Below are 21,973 nucleotides of genomic sequence, written 5' to 3'. Positions count from 1 at the left end.
CAGCTCCTTACTATGTGGGTTTCTCCACAGAGCAGCTTACAGCACAGCAGCTGGTTTCCATCAGAGTGAGCAGGCAAGAAGACAAGAGAGAGCCTAAGGTCTGCCAACATTCACTGGTCTTACCATGTTCCCCTTTATCCTCAAGCAGCAGGCTTGACAGAATGGTGGAATGAATTTTGGGAGATTGTTATGATGCCTGCTAGGTGGTAACACCTTGCAGATCTGGAAAAATGTCTTCCAGGATATGGAATTCACTCTAAATCAGCATTTAATATACAGTCTATTTACCCTCAATCTGGGGGTGAAGGGATAAAAGTGGATCAGCTTTTCTTCCTATTACCCTTAGGATTCACTAGGAAAACTGCTGTTTCCCATGGTCTGACTTTAGACTCTCCTGGTATAAATGTCTTGGCTCCACAGGGAGAAATGTTTCCATTGGGAGATAAAATAATGATTCCACAGAAATGTAAGCTGAAACTACTGTCTTGTCATTTTTGAGCTCCTTAAGTGGAATCAACAGAAGTAGAGAGTATTGCTATACAGGGTGGATTATGGATCCTCATTTCCAAAGGAAAATTGAGTATCTACTACACAATAGGGGTAAGGAAAAATATGTCTGCAATACAGGAAGTGCTCTGGTGTGTCTGCTAGTACTTTCTCGAATTACTATCAATAGTTTACCACAACTATTTTAAAGGACTCTTTGAGGAAAATCTAATTCAGGATACCACAACAATCTAATTCAGGCTAATGGCCATGATTCTTCAAGAATGAAAGTATGGGTCATTTTTCCAGGCAAGGAATGTTAATCAGCTAAGGTACCTGCTAAAAGCAATGGGAATACTGAACAGGTAGTTGAAGACTGCAGACATAAATATCAGATATGACTACATGATCAGTTGCAAAAAATAAAGAATGTAATAGAATTTCTTCTCTTAAAAATATATGTATATATTAGTTATTGATATACTTCTTTATTTATTTATATGTGGTGCTGAGAATCGAACCCAGTGTCTCACACACATGCCAGGCAAGTGCACTACCACTGAGCTCCAGCCCCAGCCCCTTCTTTATTTTGACATGAATATGTGTATGCAGACATACACACTATTTTAGTTTTTGTCTCCTCTTTCATTCTTTTTCTATTTTCTTTTAAAAAATATTTTATTTTAGTTGTAGTTGGACATAATACCTTTATTTTATTTTTATGTGGTGCTGAGGATCAAACCCAGGGCCTCACATGTGCTAGATGAGCACTCTACCGCTGAGCCACAACTCCAGCCCCTCTTTTTCTATTTTCTTAAATTTATTTGTTCTTGGGTTGGGGTTGTGGCTCAATGGTAGAATGTTTGCCTCACATGTGTGAGGCACTGGGTTCGATTCTCAGCACTGCATATTAATAAATGAATAGAATAAAGGTCCATCAACAACTAAAGTATTTAAAAAATGTATTTGTTCTTTTCAGTTATACATGACAGCAGAATCCATTCTGATATAATTACACAAGCATGGGATATATTTTATTCTCATTAGGATTCCATTCTTTTGGATGTACATGATGGTGGGAATCACTGTGTTGTTTTCATATATGTACACGGGCCATAATATTATGTTCGATTCATTACACTGTCTTTTATTCCTTTATCATCTAAGATGTATCAATAATAACTTTATCATACAATATTTAAATTATAGGATACCAAAGGTGAGAAGAATGCTATAAGGCAAGGACAATAAAAAGACTTTGTACCTACTTCTGGGAAAAGGGTAGGTATGTTTTTAGTTGTACATGGGGTAGCTGTACCATGTTAGATGCAAGTATGACTTTATTAATTTCTTTAACTGGAAATTAAGTGTGTCTTAAAGAGAAGTATGCCAAATTGGCATGGGGGCCATTGTGGTAGATTTTTAATGTGTAAATTTGGCTAGGTTGAATTACATTTTCCAGAATTATTTTTCCTATGTTTCTGGTTAGGAGGGTACACAAGGGATTTTTTTTTTCCATTTGGTGGGAAATTTGGAGGCTTAATGTGAGACAGCAGCATTTCTAGCACACACATGTTGTCACTTATCTGCTGGCTCATCTTATGGTGTGAGGCAATAGCTAGGATGGCATCTGCTCCACCTTCTCTTGAGTTCTCCAGCATCTCCGACTCCTGGTGCAGATATATGTGTGTTTAGCTCCATATGACAAAGGGCAAACACTTCTACGGGATACCCAGACGACCAAAAACAGAAGCAATAAAAACTGAGATGGACTTCAGTCCATCTCCATCTTTACATAGATTCCAGCTCTTGTTTATGGGTTCTAGCTCATTCTTGCTCTCTGCCACTTTATATCTAGCTTCCTTTACTGGGTATTTGCTTTGTGGACTCAAGTTCCAGGATCAAATGCAAAGTTAACACTTACTGACACTGTTTCACTAGTTCTGGTCAAATATTTTCTTTTATACTGAAATAATGCAGTCTGTCTTCATTATTTGTATATTCCATATTTCTAAATTCAGTTATTCACTAAAAATTATTTGTAACCCTAAAATCAAAATCAACATGGCAGTTTTTCAATCATTCACAGACATGCGCGTGTGCAGAGAGGTTAAAAAATTGAGTCACTGTTCTTAGCTAAAGTTGAACAAGGCCGTACTCTTCCTTCTTATTTCAGCTCTCACACTGTAAACAAGTGTCCTTTCCCAGATGACTTAGTATCATGTTTTTCATATTTTTGTGATTTCTCTGTTTCAAATGGCCCCCAAATATAGTGCTGAGGTGCTATCTAGTATTCATAAGTATGAAAAGGCTGTGATGCATCTTATGGAGAAAATATGTATGGTAGATCAGTTTTGTTTAGGCATGAGTTAGTACTGCTGGCCATGAGTTCAATGTTAATGACTCAACAATGTATATTAAATGAGTTGATTTTAAACAGAAACATATAAAACAAATTTATATGTTGATTGGTTGACAAAAATGTGACCAGAGGCTCACAGGAACATGACACTATACATCCCTCAAGAATAATGATCCAGTATTTGCTAATTTGGTGTTCTCAGTGACTTCATAGAATATAATCACCATGAATAATGAAAATACATTGTATAATATATGTACACAAATACATACATAAATCATGTATATAAACATATTCGTGTGTGTGTGTGTGTGTGTGTGTGTGTGTGTGTGTGTCTGGGTGTTTTGTAATGTACAAATCTCCTAAGGGCTGCTTTTACAATTAAATTCTGAGAAACTTATAAAATTTAGCCATAGTGATAGTGAAACTCACCTGAAGTTTATGTATTAATATTAATGGTAGTGGTATTTAATTATCACAATAGTTAATTACCTAGAATTTGAGTTATTCTCCAAATTATTTCCTCCCAATATGTAAACATCTCTGCAATTCTAAGACACTTAGGGATTAACTATCACCTATGATTGTTACATGGAGTAGTTTGTGTTCCAAATATCTGCTTATTCTGCTTATTATCCAGCATCCATGGCCAGAAAAGTCCATTTCTGTTATTAGTCACAATCTGATACCACTGCTCACTTTGTGTTATCATACAAATTGGTTGGGAGCTGTGAAAGCCAAAATAAGGAAGCAACGACAATGCCACTCTCTTTCCTTACCCAGAGACTCACGTACAGACCCTGTAGGCTGGAAACAATGCCATCCTTACATTTTCTTCCAAATGCTTCCTGAGGTGTTCACCTCTTCACCTCTTTCCTTTTAACAGGCAGGCCAGTCTTGCCTTTATTCTCTGTGAACATCTTCAGATCTATTCCAGTCCTTGCTCCTTGTACTGCTGTTTCTTTTACCTACGATGCCATCTTGCTTGTCTTCCCACAATCTAAATTCTATCTAACACACAAGGTCCAGCTAAAAATCTTAGCATGAAAAAACTTTTTTTTCCTAAAGACTCTAGGCCATACAATAGTCTTGACTGCCTGACTTATCATGGGGTTGGTGCTCGATCAGAGATAAATATCCTGTGAAAAATTCTATATGGCTACCAGTCTGTCTTTTTTAGGCATTGTCTATCCAAGCTCCAATAGCAACTTTCTATTACTATTAATTTATCTCACTTATTTATCTTACTGAAGTTTTGGTAAGCATTTTAAGCTTCTGAAGAAATTTTGATAGTGGATTAGACTGATGTCATATACTACCAATAATTTTTTCAACAATTCTAGGTAGCACAATATACTTAATTCACAAAAAAAGGATTATACATTTCATTGGCATGTTTTTAACCTTAAAAAAAGACAAACCCACATATCTTTAATCAAACTCATACCTGCTGAGACTCTGGGACAGTCAGGTAGCATGGACTCCACTGATGTATCTAATGGTTCTGAGCTAGAGACCCAATTACAACAGTTCTGCAATGTAAAAGAGATAATGTGGTTGAAACACATTTGAAACCATGGCCAAATATTCAGTTGAAAGAGATAAATTTGTCCTATAAAACCAATAACTGGAATATATTCAATTTATTTATCATATATTTAAAATATTTCTTATGTAAATAATAATTTTTCATGACAAAAAAGACTGGAAAAAGTATATTTTTTATGTTTTAGCAAATCATCTGTGCTAATATTAAGAATACATGTAATCTTCTGTGAACTCTGATATACTATATTTCTAAGAAAAGGTTAGATGCCAAGAAACATGTGAATAAAGGGATTATAATTAAGAAAAATTTAAACAGATATCCTTTAAAAACTTTTAGAAATGATTCTTACTTTGACATAGGAAAGAATAGCTAATTTCTAAACTATACTCTTTGTGGAATACTAGAAGAAATGAATTTTGCATTTACTCCTCAAAATCTGGCCCATATAAATGTACTCTTTTAATTTTTACTTTGACTTGCTTCATGAAGGCTGTATCAAAATGGTTATATAGAAATTCCCCTGGTGAATTGCAGCTGTGTATCTGAGGACACAAACTTTTCAGTCTTAAAGATCAGTCTCTAAGGTGATGATGATTTGCAACTCAGACAAACAAAATAAAAATACTCTATTTCTTTTATACATTTTAAGTATGTATTTTAATAATGGATTAAAAGATATTAAAATCATATGGCTTTAGAAAATTTCTCAGTTGTGTGCATGCACGCGCGTGCACAAACACACACACACACACACACATACTCAATTTCCAGACAGATTTTATTTTAAAAGAAATCATCCCATCAATCATGTAGGAAAAATCAGTGATTGCTATTCTGGTAAACAAGCATGTATTGTGTATTTATAGATGCTTGCTGCCCTGGTTGTGCACCATGGAATCCGCCTTCACTATGGAAAGATCCTTGACTGGTAGATCAAGTGTCTTATTGTATTTCCTTAATTCATTCTGTCTGGAAGAAGATGTCAGCTGTGTTGCAGTGAGGAGAGAATTTCAAAGGCCCCAGTCCCCACCAATAAAGGCCGAGGAATGGCTTTTGAATAGATTTGTCAAGGCAACCCTACTGTTCTGGGACCAGAGAGAGCAGGAATAATATAAAGGAAGGGTTGCTGTATGAGATTAGAAAGTGAAGTTCACAAAGCATGGCAGATTTTTGTAAGAAACAGTGGATCAATGAAACTATTGAACTGTGCAGGGAAAAAAACATGAAAACAAACACAACATCTAGTAATGTTCTTAAATTCTTTCTCTCTTTTTATATTTAAAATGGATAAAATATTACTATTTTCATGTATTACAAAAGCTTGCCAGTTTAGAATGGATACGTACTCTACAATGTGCACTCCTAATCTTAATTAGCAGCTGAATGCAAAATTATACAATGTAAGAGAGTAGAAATTATAAAAGAAATAGAGTTTCAGAAGATATTTCATACATTTGAAATAAGTAAAATTAATATTACCATTGATAGAATACCACATCAGAGAATTCTAGATAATGCAGAAGATTAGCACACAATTAGCCAGCTTTTATATACAATGTGACACTTGCTTGTAAGAAATAAGTATTCTCCAAAGCAGTGTCAAGATATGTAAATGGATGATTTGTTTTATCATTCATCACAGCCCCTAATAAATTCAAAAATCATGACTTCTATAGGTACTAAAAATAGGCTCCCAATGATACAGGGAGATAGCTTCAATGAAGAATGACTTTCTCTTTCTCTCTCTTTTTCTTAAACAATTCAGTCTTTTCAATGACAGCAATTAGCACTACCAACAGACAGGCAGCGATTAGGTATATATTTTAATTATTATTCATCCGACTAGTACCTCCAAATCTGATGAAAGTTGGCTATTACCCAGGTAATATGTCAGTCTTTTAATACTGTTCACCTACAGTTCACATATGTAAAACTATGTTTCACAAGCTTTTCTAGTATTAATAAAAGTGATGGTACATTACAATATGCAGGAGATTAATCATTTTCTAACTTGTTATTGACTTTTTAAAGCTGAGCAAAATGAACTTTTGTCCAGGTTCTTCAGATCACCTTTAACTCAAACACTGACTCAAAGTACATGTTCACGTTTTACGATTCAGAAATTTCAGTTTTTATCTAAGCATATGTCTTAGCCTTTGATCACTCATAAAAATCAGAAAGAAGTTAAGCACCCTACAGCTGAAGTGAATATGCCCCAAAGTTCTATGGAATGACAAAGTACCTTTATAGAACCTTAAAGGTTTGAAACTATAAATTTGTGTATACGTATGTGGCATTTTTACCCTACTGAGAAAATTATATAGAAAACAAGGCAAAACAAGCTAAAAATGTTTGCCATATCATAAGAGTATAATGAAATTTAAAAAACATAAACATTAGAAAATACATGTAAGAAATTCAGACAGCTACTACATATGAATTCAACATCTGAAATTCCATTTTATCACACTTGACTCCCCATGCTAAGTTTCTATAATTACAAACCTAGTATCTTTCACTATTTTCTAATGCTTATCTATTGTTCTTATCAATGTCCCAATTTAGCCCTCATTCCAGTTCTTTAGTCAGGATAAACACTACTAAAGTATTTCAGGTGGCAACAAAGATAGCCCACTAGGAAAGCCCTACAAAAATTCAAAATTTGAATTTTTTGAAATTTGAATGGTATGTGTTAGCAGCCTTTGAGAGCTTTTTCTCAGGTGCCCTGAGTAAGCAACAAGGCATGTTGGACTAGAAATACCAAAAGTTTCATGCTTGAGTCTCAGATGCAGTGCCCCTTAACATGAAGAAGCATAAAGAAAGAAGCCTTTGGCCACAGCCAGCAGATTAGGATGAATCACAAAATGAGTGTTTCTCTGGGTCTGAAGGAAAGAGAAAACAGACAATGGCGTGAATGTTATTAAGTATTTTCAATTTAAATTTTTTGTAAGATCTCTGAGATTATGACTTTACAGATTTTTGTCACTGTAAAAATTGTTCTTTGTATAAGCCAAAAGTTTGGAATCTACTGATATAGAAGACCTAAGGCCTGGGCAACTCCATTTAACTTGAACCAAGGGTTATAGTATTTCAAAGTAGATATGAAATGAAAAATTTTATAGGAATGCTAGGATCTACTATATTTAAAGAGAAAAGTAGGTAGTGGCTATTCCTGTGTAAGGTATTTGGAGATGCTTCCTCTGCTGATTGAGTCTAGGTTTTTTCATACTATTTTTGCATTTGTCTGAAATGTACACAACAACTGATTTAAAGAGTGATTTTTTAATATGAAAGGCACTGTATCTTCAGACAAGTACAACTATGATTCACTAGGCTGTTTCTAGAGCCTCCAATCAGAGCTGAAGGGTGACAGAAAGAAACAGGAAGAAACCACGACTATTCCACAGAACCGTACATCTGGTTTGGCTAGAGACTTTCAGAGGCCACTCAGTTCTGAGAAGTGCCTCTTAGGAGCTGCCTTCAGTTGCTTTTTACCTCCATTCCTGAGACTGGCCTACCAATTATGCTTAGTCTTTTAGTTTGGACAAATTTTACTTGGAGCAATTATCAAAAGTAGCCCTCTTTGATCTTCTCCCTTTAAAGGGAATTTTTATTATCCCTTTCTCCCTTCTCTTTCTCCTTCTTCTTCTTCTCCTTATTATTATTATTACTATACTTTCAGTGCTGGGGATCAAACCCAGGGCCTTGTATGTGCTAGGTAAATGCTCTACCACTAGGCTATATCCCAGCACAGGAATTATTATTTAAAAATTACACAAGTAAAACAAGATATACTTCTTAATCTTTGTGTTATATGCTAAATTGATAAGTTTAAAACAAATGACAGCTTTTATAGTAAAAAAGCTTACCATTAATAATTTTATTACATTAGAAATGCTTGCAAAACAAAACGAATTTTACTATTTTTTAGTATAATAGGAATGACTAGGCAATTTGTACCATTGTTTAACTTACAAATTTTAAAGCAATGTTTGATGCAATAATGAAGCCATTCATCAAGAGGATAAAAGCACTAAGGCTTCCTTCACAACCAAACTGTTATTTTTATGGACAATACTCCAGCTTAGCTAATGTATTTTTCTTGGGAAGGATAACTACAAAATTTCTCAGTGTGTTTATTGATCTCAAATGAAACTATAGGAGGTGGTAGGAAGAGGGCTGTTGAGGGAAACAAAGTTTGCTCTAGAGTACCTTCTCCCAAAACTCATGCTCACTACAACAGCCCTTCCTATTTACTGTAATCCAGGCTTGTTTGTTCTTCATGATTTTGAGGAGTCTTATAGTGTGGAAACGTACTGAAAATGAGAAAGAGGGAATGAAGTTTCATTCTGAGTGTTGGAAACATTGAGCTTTTGTCTTGCCAAATCACAATGAAATCTTTTCTACTACCCCCTGGTCACATACACAGGTAGATTAGATAAGGACATTTGTCACAGACTTGTATACCCTCCATTTTGGTTGTCATTTTGGAAGAGGTCTCAGCAGGGATAATTTCAAAATTCAACCAAGAATGATCAAATAACTTTTATCTCGGAGATAGTATAGTGTTTGCTATAATAATATATCTCATCTCTTTATGTACTGCCATTTGCTTTTCAGGGGGTTTTCTTTTCTTTTCTTTTTAAACATAGTATCATTTTAAAAATACCTTTAGCATATTCAACAAATGGTGCTGGGAAAACTGGAAATCCATATGCAACAAAATGAAACTGAATCCCTTTCTCTCGCCATGCACAAAAGTTAACTCAAAATGGATCAAGGAGCTTGATATCAAATCAGAGACTCTGCGTCTGATAGAAGAAAAAGTTGGCTAAGACCTACATACTGTGGGGTCGGGCTCCAAATTCCTCAATAGGACACCCATAGCACAAGAGTTAACATCTAGAATCAACAAATGGGACTTACTCAAACTAAAAAGTTTTTTCTCAGCAAAAGAAACAATAAGAGAGGTAAATAGGGAGCCTACGTCCTGGGAACAAATCTTTACTCCTCACACTTCAGATAGAGCCCTAATATCCAGAGTATATAAAGAACTCAAAAAATTAGACAATAAGATAACAAATAACCCAATCAACAAATGGGCCAAGGACCTGAACAGACACTTCTCAGAGGAGGACATACACTCAATCACCAAGTACATGGAAAAATACTCACCATCTCTAGCAGTCAGAGAAATGCAAATCAAAACCACCCTAAGATACCATCTCACTCCAGTAAGATTGACAGCCATTATGAAGTCAAACAACAACAAGTGCTGGCGAGGATGTGGGGAAAAGGGTACACTTGTACATTGTTGGTGGGACTGCAAATTGGTGCAGCCAATTTGGAAAGCAGTATGGAGATTTCTTGGAAAGCTGGGAATGGAACCACCATTTGATCCAGCTATTCCCCTTCTCGGTCTATTCCCTAAAGACCTAAAAAGAGCATGCTACAGGGACACTGCTACATCGACGTTCATAGCAGCACAATTCACAATAGCAAGACTGTGGAAGCAACCTAGATGCCCTTCAATAGACGAATGGATAAAAAAAAATGTGGCATTTATACACAATGGAGTATTACTCTGCACTAAAAAATGACAAAATCATAGAATTTGGAGGGAAATGGATGGCATTAGAGCAGATTATGCTAAGTGAAGCTAGCCAATCCCTAAAAAACAAATGCCAAATGTCTTCTTTGATATAAGGAGAGTAACTAAGAACAGACTAGGGAAGAAGAGCACGAGAAGAAGACCAACATTAAACAAGGATGAGAGGTGGGAGGGAAAGGGAGAGAGAAGGGAAATTGCATGGAAATGGAAGGAGACCCTCAGGGTTATACAAAATTACATACAAGAGGAAGTGAGGGGAAAGGGAAAAATAATACAAGGGGGAGGAATGAATTACAGTAGAGGGGGTAGAGAGAGAAGAGGGGAGGGGAGGGGAGGGCAGGGGGGATAGTAGAGGATAGGAAAGGCAGCAGAATACAACAGACATGAGTATGTCAATATGTAAATCAATGGAAGTGTAACTGATGTGATTCTGCAATCTGTATACGGGGTAAAAATGGGAGTTCATAACCCACTTGAATCAAAGTGTGAAATATGATATATCAAGAACTATGTAATGTTTTGAACAACCAACAATAAAAAAAATAAAAATACCTTTATTTAGTTTATTTATTTTTATGTGGTGCTGGGGATCAAACCCAGTGCCTCATGTGTGCTAGGCAAGTGATCTACCACTGAGTAACAACCCCAGCCCAGGAGGTTTTCTTTTTGATCATCACCTTTGATTCTTGTAAGAAGAGATCATGAAGGACACAGCATAGAAATTATTATCTCTAATTTACAATTATGAAGCAGGCCAAAAAGATGGAGTGGCTTGTCTAAGAGTATAAGTGTTAGTGAAGTAGCTGGTACATGCTAGAACCATAAGTAGTGATTTACTTACTGTGAAAGGAAAAACATGCAAAGTGATGTGGTCAGAAAGCATCTCTGTATTAGAATTGATTTAACCCCCAGCTCCTTTATAAGTTTATAGCATTATAAGTACTGGAAAAAATATTTTTGACTTTCCATGTGTTAAAAGCACTTTTTTCTAATGGAGAATAACAATAGTGATAGCAGATTGGTGACACTAAAAATACAAATATATGGTGCATGTAATATATCATATACTTCTATCTACTCAAAATTCTTTTTGAACATTAACTATCTGGTTCTTACAGTGGATTATGAAGCCTAGTAGAATTTATCCACCACACATTCCTATAGTGAGAGGCCAGCTAAAGAGATATTCAGATATTCTATAAACAAAACCCAAGGGGGTTAGGGTGTGGCTTAGCAGAACAGCACAAGCCTAGCATGTGCCAGGCCCTGGGTTCAATCCCTAGCACCTCAAAAAACCCAAATGAACAAAAATACCCTGAGAGAAATGTAGGAAGATTAATCAGCTCACTCATATGCATGCAAATAAATTATGTGACTAAACAATTGCTATAGCTAATTATTAATTATGATTACTATTGATTTATTGTGGGATAGCTGATATCAACTGCTTATAATATCAGAAATGTAAATATAAAATAAAAGAAGAAAAATTTCAACTGGATATCTGGAATAGAATAAAGGAAATAATGGGCTGAAACTTTTGGAAAAAAGAAAAAAAAAATCATGCTCTATGAGGCCTTGTTAGTTTTCAGATTCACCAGCACTTAGGAAGTATAAAAAGATGCTTTCTTAGTCTGAGGCTAGACAATGGCCAGGGCCTGGGTTACTTTCTCCTTGCTCAAGGGTTTGGTATAATACTATTTTAGCTTTTTACTTCTTCTCCCCCTACTGGCAGTGGTAAGCCAATCAATTCAAGAGTGGCACATCCTTACTGTTTTTCCATAAGAAAAGGACAAGGCTTGAGTGTTCACTAAGCTTCTTTTTTTGTCATTAAGAGGTACCAATGCTAAATAGTGGAAAAATTAAACATCTGGGAATAAGAGTCTCCTTAGACCACATCACTCGTTAGCCAAAATTCTAACATATATTGCATGCATACATAATATTTTATGGAAAGCCAAAGGGCAGGGAGGTGCTTTAAAAAAATCATTTGTTCTTCTTGAGGGTTTTCTATTATTATTTTAACTGCATCCAGTTTTTCCTATTTCCTCTCAATGTTCTGCTTCTCCAAAGGGACTGTGGAAGTAGAAGGTGATAAATGTTGGTGGGAGTTCAAGATATAAAGACTCACAGCCATTCATGCAATATTGAACAAATCAAGTCTCACCTCTCTCATCCATTCCCGAATTGTTTTCCCAGCTTCTTGATGCCATACATTGTGAACAGAGTCTGTCAGTGCCACAGCAGTTACCTTACTTTTCACATCCGCTTCTCGTTGAATCATCTGTTTTAAAAAAGAAAAATAAAATATTGGTTATAATTTTTCCTACTGAATGCAGCCTGCTTAGTCATACATAATAATATATTAAAAATGAAAAAAGCCATATACATCTATGGCTCAAAGTTACTCTTTTCTGCACTGAACACATACTCTATTCTTGTCCATAGATGTGAAAAGACCTAATATTTTCTTTTAAAAAGATAATACCACTTAAGTCTTAGAACTACGAAGCTCTATTATTTTCCATGTGGTTTGACAATTCAAGGATTAAAGGGATCACAGGGGAATCCCTGAGGGTTTCTTTTACAAATTTTTTCCACCACTTCCAATTTCATTGCTTCAGGGAAGTTAGCACCTGGGGTTCACTGTTAGCTACTTAGGACTAACTTCTACTAATTTTCAGTACATGGCAGATCAGTAAAGAAAGATATCTTGTTTTAACTTCAATTTAACTAGCCTGTTCTTCACCATAGCCTTGTAATTCTTGGTGTTTTAAATGCCTGCAAAAATCCTTTTTTTTCCCCCAAAGTCTTATCAACATTATTTCTCTTTTCAATATTTTATTTATTTATTTTGGCAAACTATTACACTTAAACTTTTTTTTCCTATAGAATGTTATGTCTATAAATAGCTTCTAAAAAGAAAAAAAAGATCACTCAGCTTGAGATACTGACAAATTTGTCAGTGGTTTGCCAGAAACTGAAAAATAAAATTCTACATCAAAACAATCCCAAAACATTTTAATCTACTAACACTAATGATAAATTAGGATTTGGCATAAAAGTTAGAAAGTTTAATACAAACTTAGAACTACAAGAAAATAAATAGACAAATTTCACAGTAAGGCCCTCTCTTTCTTGGCATCAAATATCTTTTCTTCCTCTAAATTCTTATATTAAACAAAAAGAACAAATTTTCTCTCATTTGTCATTAATTTATATGAATTGTCCACCAATTATATAACAGTGCACTTTTTAAAAAAGGAAGAATTGTGAATGTTGATGAAAGCTCATACAGGGAAGACTGCAAAGTATACATCTGATACCAAATGTTGCCTTTTGGCATTCTGAATTAAAAATGTCTAACTCTTTAAAATTTCTTTAAAAACAGAATATGTAGGAGCTGGGGTTGTAGCCAATAGAGTGCTCACCTAGCACTTGTGAGGCACTGATTTCGATTTAGAACCACATGAAATAAACAAATAAATTAAAGGTATTGTGTCCATCTACAACTAAAAAAGATAAAAAAGGAGTGGTAATTTAAAAAAAAATTGAATATGTGCATTTCCTCTCAACATCACCTGATGGGAATCTAATTCAGCTTTAGAGCTTACTAAGCAGGATTTTTACACCTGAAATCTTCCTGCTCTGATTTCTGCTTATATTAAATCTTAAATCAGTATTGGTTATCAACATCATATTGCAAAATTCACCTTACAGTACAAATAATAATTTTGAAAAGCCTAAGATAATGCTCTAATTCAATACTTCACGTTAGTTGTTAAGTAGAATGCTACTTTTTTCTAGATTTTACGTTAAAAATATTGGCTCATTAGATTATATTGGCACTCAAATATACAAATTAAACCAAGATTAGCTTATAAAAAACATAATAGTGAATCCATCTGGCTAACAAAGAAATTAGAGGCCCTTACTCTTATTTTTCTAAACTATTTGCATTACCAAGCACTATCAAGTATTTGACTGTTTAGGATTAGTAGAATTGTGAATTTGGTGATAATTTTATGTCTAATTTTTCACAACATTTATATTTGTCTCAGCATTTCTGCAGCCTGAGTAGTACAACAACTTTTCACAACTGCCATTTCTGTCTAAAACAACTGCGCCTTGCATTTGTTAGCTTGGATCAGTTGCCCTTCCCTCACTTACTGCCTTTCACTGTGAATAAGCACTGATGAAAAGGACTGGAGAGTGGCAGCTGTAGGAGTAGACTGAATCAGGATTGTTTCAGAGATGTCAGTCTTAGATGAAGTATAGCTAAAACAAGGAGTGAATGGAGGCGCAGTTGGGCAGACACTTCTATAATATGGTCTATAATAGAAGATCAGAACAGTCTGGAAAACTCAAAAATATGAAAAAGAGAAAGCTATGTCCTCAAAGTCCTTCCCATATGTCAACCTAAGATGGAGTTGGAGCCTTAGAATGCGTGAATATGAACACCTTATAATGCCTTGAAAAATTTTGTCTATATGTGCATATGAGTATTTTTCTGGGGAAAGGATCCTTAGCTTTCATGAGATTTTCAAAAAGATCTTCATCTCTAAAAAATGGTAAGTATTTGTGATCTAAATGTCTCTACGTGCTCTTAAACAAACTATGAAGTACTCAGTAAATGATCTTTTTTAACAATTTAAGATCAACTGAACTAAAAAAAATCTTTCAAAAAGAGAGGATGATATTACATTTTTGTTTATAGTATAGAGAGTTATTTCACACATCAACATCAACATCTTAAAGCTTCATGGCTTAGTAGGCTATGTATGCTACAGTTACAATTAATATTTGTGTGTGTATATATATTTTATTTGTGTCTGAATAGTCAACAAATTTAAAAATGAGTATGAATTAATTCCCATTTTATTCTCAAGTCATATTGAAATTTATGAAGAACTTACATTATTTTTCCTATTTGTGGATGAGGGAACTGAACCTGAGACAGGTTAAGAAACAGGTTACAGGCCAAACAGATACAAAATGACACAACTGTGACTTGACTGGATATATATGTTCTTTTATCAGTATCACAGGGAGTCTAATTTTCAGTAATATGTAATATTCTTATCATAAATAAACCTTTGCTTAATGACCTCTCATCTTTTTATGTAGTACTGAGAATTTAACCCTGAATCTAGCACATGCTAGGCAAGTGCTCTACCACTGAGTTACATTCCTAGCCCTTTTTTAGTTTTTATTTTGAGACAGGTTCTTGCTTAATTTCCTAGGCTGGCCTTGAATTTGAGATCCTCCTGCCTTAGCATCCTGAGTAGCTGGGATTATAGGCATGCACCATTATGCCCAGCTTATATATACACAGCATTTCAGTGATTTGGACATTTAAAAAATGGTTAGAAATTGGTCCGAATCCATATCAATAAGGAATATAAAAATTCTTAAAAAACAGCCAAGACAGAAGTAAGCTATGAGAAAAACTGATAATTAACACCACTTCATAATTATTACATTTGTAAAATATATAATGTCTAAGCCTTTCTACAAATTCTATTGATGATGTCAGAATTATTGAAAAATAGTGGATCCTGTCACCTAATATTTTTGTTTCCTCTTAATTCTACCCACTGATCTACTCATAGTCCTTTCATGCTAGGTTAAATGTAATTAACCTTCTCTTTCCTTTACTATTTTATATTTTCTAATCTAATAGAAGCTTAACCAATATAATAAACATCAAGTATTTTCAATAGATTAAAAACATAGGACATACACATAAAGGCTCATATTATTCTTTTAAAAATATTTTTATTAGTTGTTGATGGACCTTTATTTATTTATTCTTATGTGGTGCTGAGAATTGAACCTGGTGCCTCACACGTGCTAGGCAAGTGCTCTACCATTGAGCCACAACCCCAGCCCTAGGCTCATATTATTCTTAACATTTTTGGTGGGGCTGAAATTGAGGGGGAAATGCATTAGTTATTATTTTTTCTTCCAGAGTAAGAACTTAAAATATTTGGCAACTATGGAAGATTGGTGAGATAAAGACCCGTGATCCAGGAGAGGTGTGGGAGGACCAGCTCAGCTGCAGCTGCTTTTGTTTCCTTCCATGTTGGTGCAGCCCTTACACAGAGTTGCCACCATCTTGCTGCAGAACCCGCCTTTTCTGTCCACCTAACTTATTACACAAACCATGGCTTTCTTCAAGACCTCAAATGATGTACCTGCTATTCTCTTTTAATAAATGCCTGGCCTACTATAAATGCTTCTTGTCATCCTAAAAGTTCCCAATTTCCCTTTTTGTACTTATAAAACTCTTGTAGTTTTCACCTGGATTTTTTTTTTTTCCCAAGAACTCTGCCATGAGTTACTTTCCATAAAGGAAAACACAAAGACTTTTTAACTTTCACCAAATCAAAGTTGAATTTTAAGTTAACTTAAGGCAAGGAGATACCTTGATTTCCTTTAAAGGCAAGAAGAAGCTGATGATACAGGGGTGCTCTGCAATGAAGTCTTTCGAATATTTTTAGTTCAAGGTTTTAGGTTTTGAGAATTATTAGTCTAACCATAAACAATATTGTCAATCTAATGGAAAAGAAAACTCTGAATTGAGTTGACTTCACTCTAAGTAAAAAAAAAATAACATATAATTTTATTTCCCTGAATTGTGGCCTCGTGGCCATGGCACTCAGAGTACTTACTCCTCCTTATATTTTTAAGTCCAAGGGGACTTACTAAAAGAGGCCACTGTGGGTTGCACATAGATATATCTATCTATCTATCTATCTATCTATCTATCTATCTATCGATAGATAGATAGATATATCTCTCTCTATATATATATTACACATATGTACTATGAAAGTATTACGCTTATGTACTGTGAAAGTTATAGCACATGAATTACTTGTATAAGAAAGAATATTCTGAAGAAAATTTAAAAAACACGTTTCCATCTGATCAGAGCTGATACTACTGCTGTTTATAAGCCTGAAGATCATTACTACTGTATAACCATGAATAAATCGTTGCTCTGGTTAATAGCACAGCTAAAGTTTGAGATGCCTTAAAAAACTATATATATATGCATATATTTATGCAATAAATGTAAATGGATTAGCTCCCTCTAGAGCTGCTTTGGTTAAGATTTCAGATTAAGTTGTGTCAAAGGCTTGGAAAGTATTAAAAACTTGTATTTTTTCATGCTTTCATTATGTAGATTACAATTACACTCAATGCTTCTATTGGAGTGTGGTCTTTATGTGGTTTGATAAATCATAACATTTTACACAAACCTTTCTCCTATCAGTTTAAATTTTTGCATGTACATTTCCTATTATATGGCACTTTGCCCTGTGCTCTCACGCCCAGCAGGTTACCAATGTATCCTGTATCAAGATGACTAATCAGCTGACACTGGGTTTGGCAATCTTCTGTGTTTATGTTCAAGACTACTTATTCTTCTTTCTTTTAGGCAAATCAACCCCAATATCATGCTTCTCACAGACCAGTATCATCTTTGCTGTAATATGTAAAAAACCTGGTTCTGTCACTGACGGCATTAGCACCTTAGTGAAATACACATTGGTAGATAAAATGTGAAGACTAAACTGCCCAGCAGGAAATTCAGTTACCACTATGATATTTAGCTTCCATAGTCCACACCTCTAATCTGCATTCATTATTTCTCTTTTTGAAAATATAAGCTATCAAGTAAGCAGTCTTCATAAGTTAAGTGTGGAAGTTAAATTCAAGGACTTCGGGGTTAGGTTCCCTAGGCTCAAATCCTCACTCTGGTGAGGATATCGTGAGCAAATTATTTTGACTATTTCTGTGCCTCAATTTTATCATGAGAATGTCACAGGAGATGATTAATGTATTCTTCAATCACAGAGTCATTGTATTAAATAAACAAAATATAAAGCAGTTAGTATAAAATCTGGCAAATAGTACACAATTTTAGTAAGTGATTCCATAAAAATATACAATGTAAACTACTTCATATTTTTAAAGTAATGTATTATCCTTAATCTCTTAGAAGAAGCTAATGACAGTTAACTTATCATGCATTTAATGATACATTTTATTTTTAAAAAGGCATAGATCAAAAAATTGAAAAATTTATGAAGGGTTGCTTTTTCCTTTGGTAATGTTGTCTAATACTTCTATAACTGCATGGTTAAGGGGTAGGAAAGAGCCAATTATTATGTCTACTTAAAATCTTGTAATTAGAACATTAGACCAGTCATGGGCTGGGGGTGTGGCTCAAGTGGTAGCTTGCTCGTCTGGCATGTGTGAGACCCGGGTTCGATCCTCAGCACCACATACAAACAAAGATGTTGTGTCTGCCGAAAACTAAAAAATAAATATTAAAATTCTCTCTCTCGCTCTCTCCTCTCTGTCTCTGTCTCTCTCTCTAAAAAATAAATAAATAAAAAATACTGAGATGAATATATTTTAAAAAAAAATTAGACCATGCACTTGAAAACGAAGAAAGAATTGCTGAGGCAATCATGTGGAAGCTCCACTTTCCTTCCACCATTAAGCCTTTTCAGAATGACTGGAGCTGCAACAAAGTATAAATCCATGACTTTGCAGTGCTGAGTGAAGAAGAGAGTCCCTTTACCACTTTGCTTTTCACAGAGAGGGACTGGACTGCATCTGTGTTTTTAAAAAGATAAACAATGAGCTGAGTGTGGTGGCATGTGCCTATAATCCCAACAACTTGGGAGACTGAGGCAGAAGGATTGCAAATTCAAGGCCAGCTTTGCAACTTATTGAGGCTGTCTCAAAATAAAAAATAAAAAGGGCTGGTTATGCAGCTCAGTTGTAAAGCACCCTTGGGTTCAATTCTCAGTACCAAGAGAGGTGGGGGTGGGGAGATAATCAACATGATATAAAGAATGTTCAGAGGAAGGCACTATAATGTTGTGGTTAAAAGCAAACAAACGTACTTAAGAATTAGACAGACTTAAGATTTTTACCTTTGGTTAATTATGGAAAAAATGGGAATAATAGTAATTATTATTCTCCAAATGGGAATAATAGTGTAGTCACCTCCCAGGGCTGCTGAAGCGTAAAGAAGACAAGGCATATAAGAAATCAATGATGTCAGCTGTTAATTATTACCTTGATATTCATCTCTAATTTCTAAAATGTATCCTTTTTTAGATATGGTATCTATGTACTCTTCAGTGAAATCATATTCATGCTGACAGGGGTAGTGTTTTTGAAGAGTCATACAGCTACTCCACCAATTTCCATTCTCACTACCTCAATTCTGCAAAGTGACTTGGGCTTACTCAAAGGTTTTTAAAGAAAATAATCTGCTATAAATAGTATGACTGTACAAGCTAGTTAATGCAAATTGAACTAGTATAATTATTAATAGTATCCCCTTTCTGTTCTGGTTTAGATAGTAAAAGTGTATAACACAGATGTCACATGTGTATGTCACAGATGTTAAATGCTACTCTAGCAAATCGGTAACCTTCTAAAATTCCATTCTGTTCAATCCTTAGCAAAATAAAGTATATACTCCAAACCAACAGAATTATCACTATAAAAATAACCATGTAGGAAAACTTCAAGAAATATTTTTAAAGGTTTCTAAATTCAAAACTTAAAGAGCAAGCCTTAGTGCTGTGCTGAGCCCCTCACAGATGGACATGCAGTCTCACACCCTGGTTAGGTAAACATGGCCAGCTGGATCTCCACTGTAGAAACAGGATAAGACAACATTCTCTTTTCCTGTGCTTTGAAGCCCTAGCTTCAATTCTTGCAACCTTTGTCTAATTTCAGGAAGGAAAAGGCTCTCCACAGGCAGAACACCAAGGGATAGGGTATGTAAACTGAAACTTCTTGGGTCACATGCATTTATGAAGATAAGTCTCTAGCCACCAGTTAGGGAATGGCAAGTTATGATTTATTATTGCAGGCAGCCAGAAGAGAGCAGTAATAACTTCCTTTTCCTTTCCTGCCTAGACCACGCTGCCACGTGCAGGGTTCCTCAAAAACAAAAAAGCATGTGTAAGGTAAGTTTAAAGGAAAAGAAAAGAGGGGGGAAAAAAGCAAACATTAAGTGACTGACAATCTGGGTGTTGGGAGAGAAGACCAGTGCTTTACAAAAATACATGATGGAGGGGGCGAGTAGTTGAAAAATGTACCCTACCAATCAATAAAACAGCATCTATTATATGAAAGACAAGTTAAGTGTAAGGAAAAATTAAAGGTGTCAAGTACCAAAAAATGATATAAATAATCCTCAATGTGACTTAATTGATAAAAGGTTTATTATGCAATGAGAATGACCATAGTAGGTGACATAAAACAATGATATGAAAATTATAATGACTATATATGAAAACCCTATATTATAAAAATATAAGGAAGGACTATGTAACAAGAAATGTTTTTGGCACAAATGTGTAGCAAGCATGTTCACAACATTCAGTCAAAAATCAGTTTTGAGCTTTTATTAATTGTTATATTTTGGAAATACTTAGGCATATAATTAAGTATATTTCAAGTATATAAGTACTCAAGAATCGTCAAACATTGAATTGCTTAAAATGTGCAGCCAAAAGATTTCATTAGGCTCAGGAGAGGCAAGTACACACATTTATCTTGAATAGAGTTAACACCTTTAAGTTTTAAAGCATACTATTTTCTTTTGCTCTGAGAATGTTATTTAACAAATTTCACTTACAAACCTTTACATTTAATTTACACACTGATGTTTGGTGGATTTGATTTTTTTCTAAAAAGTTAACAAAATTACTCTATAAATAATAGTTTTATAATATTTTCAAGATCCAACTACCTGTACTATTTTCAATATAAAGAATGTAAACTCTGTGAGCTGGCATGAACAGAGAAAGCAGTATTCTACTTGATAAATTGTTCTAGATAACACAGTAAAACTATAAATTTGAAGCTGGCATGATTTCTAACTTTTAGGAAGAACTTACAATTTAGGAAGAAAGGTGGTTCAGATATGTTCTCTAGAAACAGTTAATATTTTAACTATGTATAGATTATCTTGGTAAATTGTACAATTCCTTTTAAATAGACTGGTAGTTGAGGGATTATGCACCTGTTTTCAAGATGAGAAAATTCATGCTAGAGAAAGTAGCTTGCTCATGTTTACATACTTAGTAAGTGGCACAGCTAGATCTTGACTAATCATGTTGTTGTTACACCATGGCTATTGAATGTAATATCCTTCATTTTTCCTTCTTAAGTACTTAAAATATTGGCAATGACTGATTTCCTGTCTTTCTTTCACACTGAAAAGTAGGCTTAATGAAGGCAGAACCATATTTGTCAACAATACATTCCCATTTGCTATACACCGGCACATAACAGGTGCTCAAAAATGATTTGTGGAATAGAGGTGCTATTTACAGAAATGGAAGAGATCAAGGAAGGTGATGATTAGATAGCTAGAGAGATGCCTGGTTTGGTGTATTTAGAAACAGTTTGCATTATAGGTTGGGTTCCCTAGGAAACAGACAAAGATAGTATTTAGCATGCAGAATTAATAAAGAAGTATTCTTAAGGATCAACAGATTGGGCTGGGGATGTGGCTCAAGCGGTAGCGCGCTCGCCTGGCATGCGTGCGGCCGGGGTTGGATCCTCAGCACCACATACCAACAAAGATGTTGTGTCCGCCGAGAACTAAAAAAAAAAATATTAAAAATTCTCTCTCTCTCTCTCTCTCTCTCTCTCTCTCTCTCTCTCTCTCTCCCCTCTCTCACTCTCTCTTTAAAAAAAAAAGGATCAACAGATAAAGAAGAGAAGGAATAAAGCAGGAAAGGGCAGAGAGAAGTCAATGTGGTAAGCAGGCCCAATAACACTCTTGCACAACCCCAGAAGAGCCATGGAACGAGAATGGCCCTTCACATTGCTCTAAGTTAGGCCCAAATGGCTTGGTATTTAATATCTCACATTGTGTGGATGGGCCCCAAAGTGACTGAGGCACTCTACGGTG

The 21,973-nt window shown here is 34.9% G+C and overlaps 1 protein-coding gene across 3 annotated transcripts in view; it reads right to left on the bottom strand.

The window, feature by feature from the left end:
* Nucleotides 1-21,973, bottom strand: part of ARB2A (ARB2 cotranscriptional regulator A) — a 484,107-nt gene that overhangs the window by 164,987 nt on the left and 297,147 nt on the right. For all 3 annotated transcript variants that reach the window (XM_081275629.1, XM_081275628.1, XM_081275627.1), the window contains 2 exons: nucleotides 12,176-12,292; nucleotides 4,296-4,380 (listed from right to left, as the gene is read on the bottom strand). In XM_081275629.1, coding sequence (XP_081131755.1) covers nucleotides 4,296-4,380; nucleotides 12,176-12,292 — 202 coding nt within the window. The remainder of the gene's footprint in view (nucleotides 1-4,295; nucleotides 4,381-12,175; nucleotides 12,293-21,973) is intronic.

The sequence above is a fragment of the Spermophilus citellus genome, assembly GCF_964194105.1.
Source record: "Spermophilus citellus genome assembly, chromosome: 1".
Taxonomy (NCBI): Eukaryota; Metazoa; Chordata; class Mammalia; order Rodentia; family Sciuridae; genus Spermophilus; species Spermophilus citellus.
Note: the sequence above shows the minus strand (reverse complement) of the source record. Positions and strands in the feature narration are given on the sequence as shown.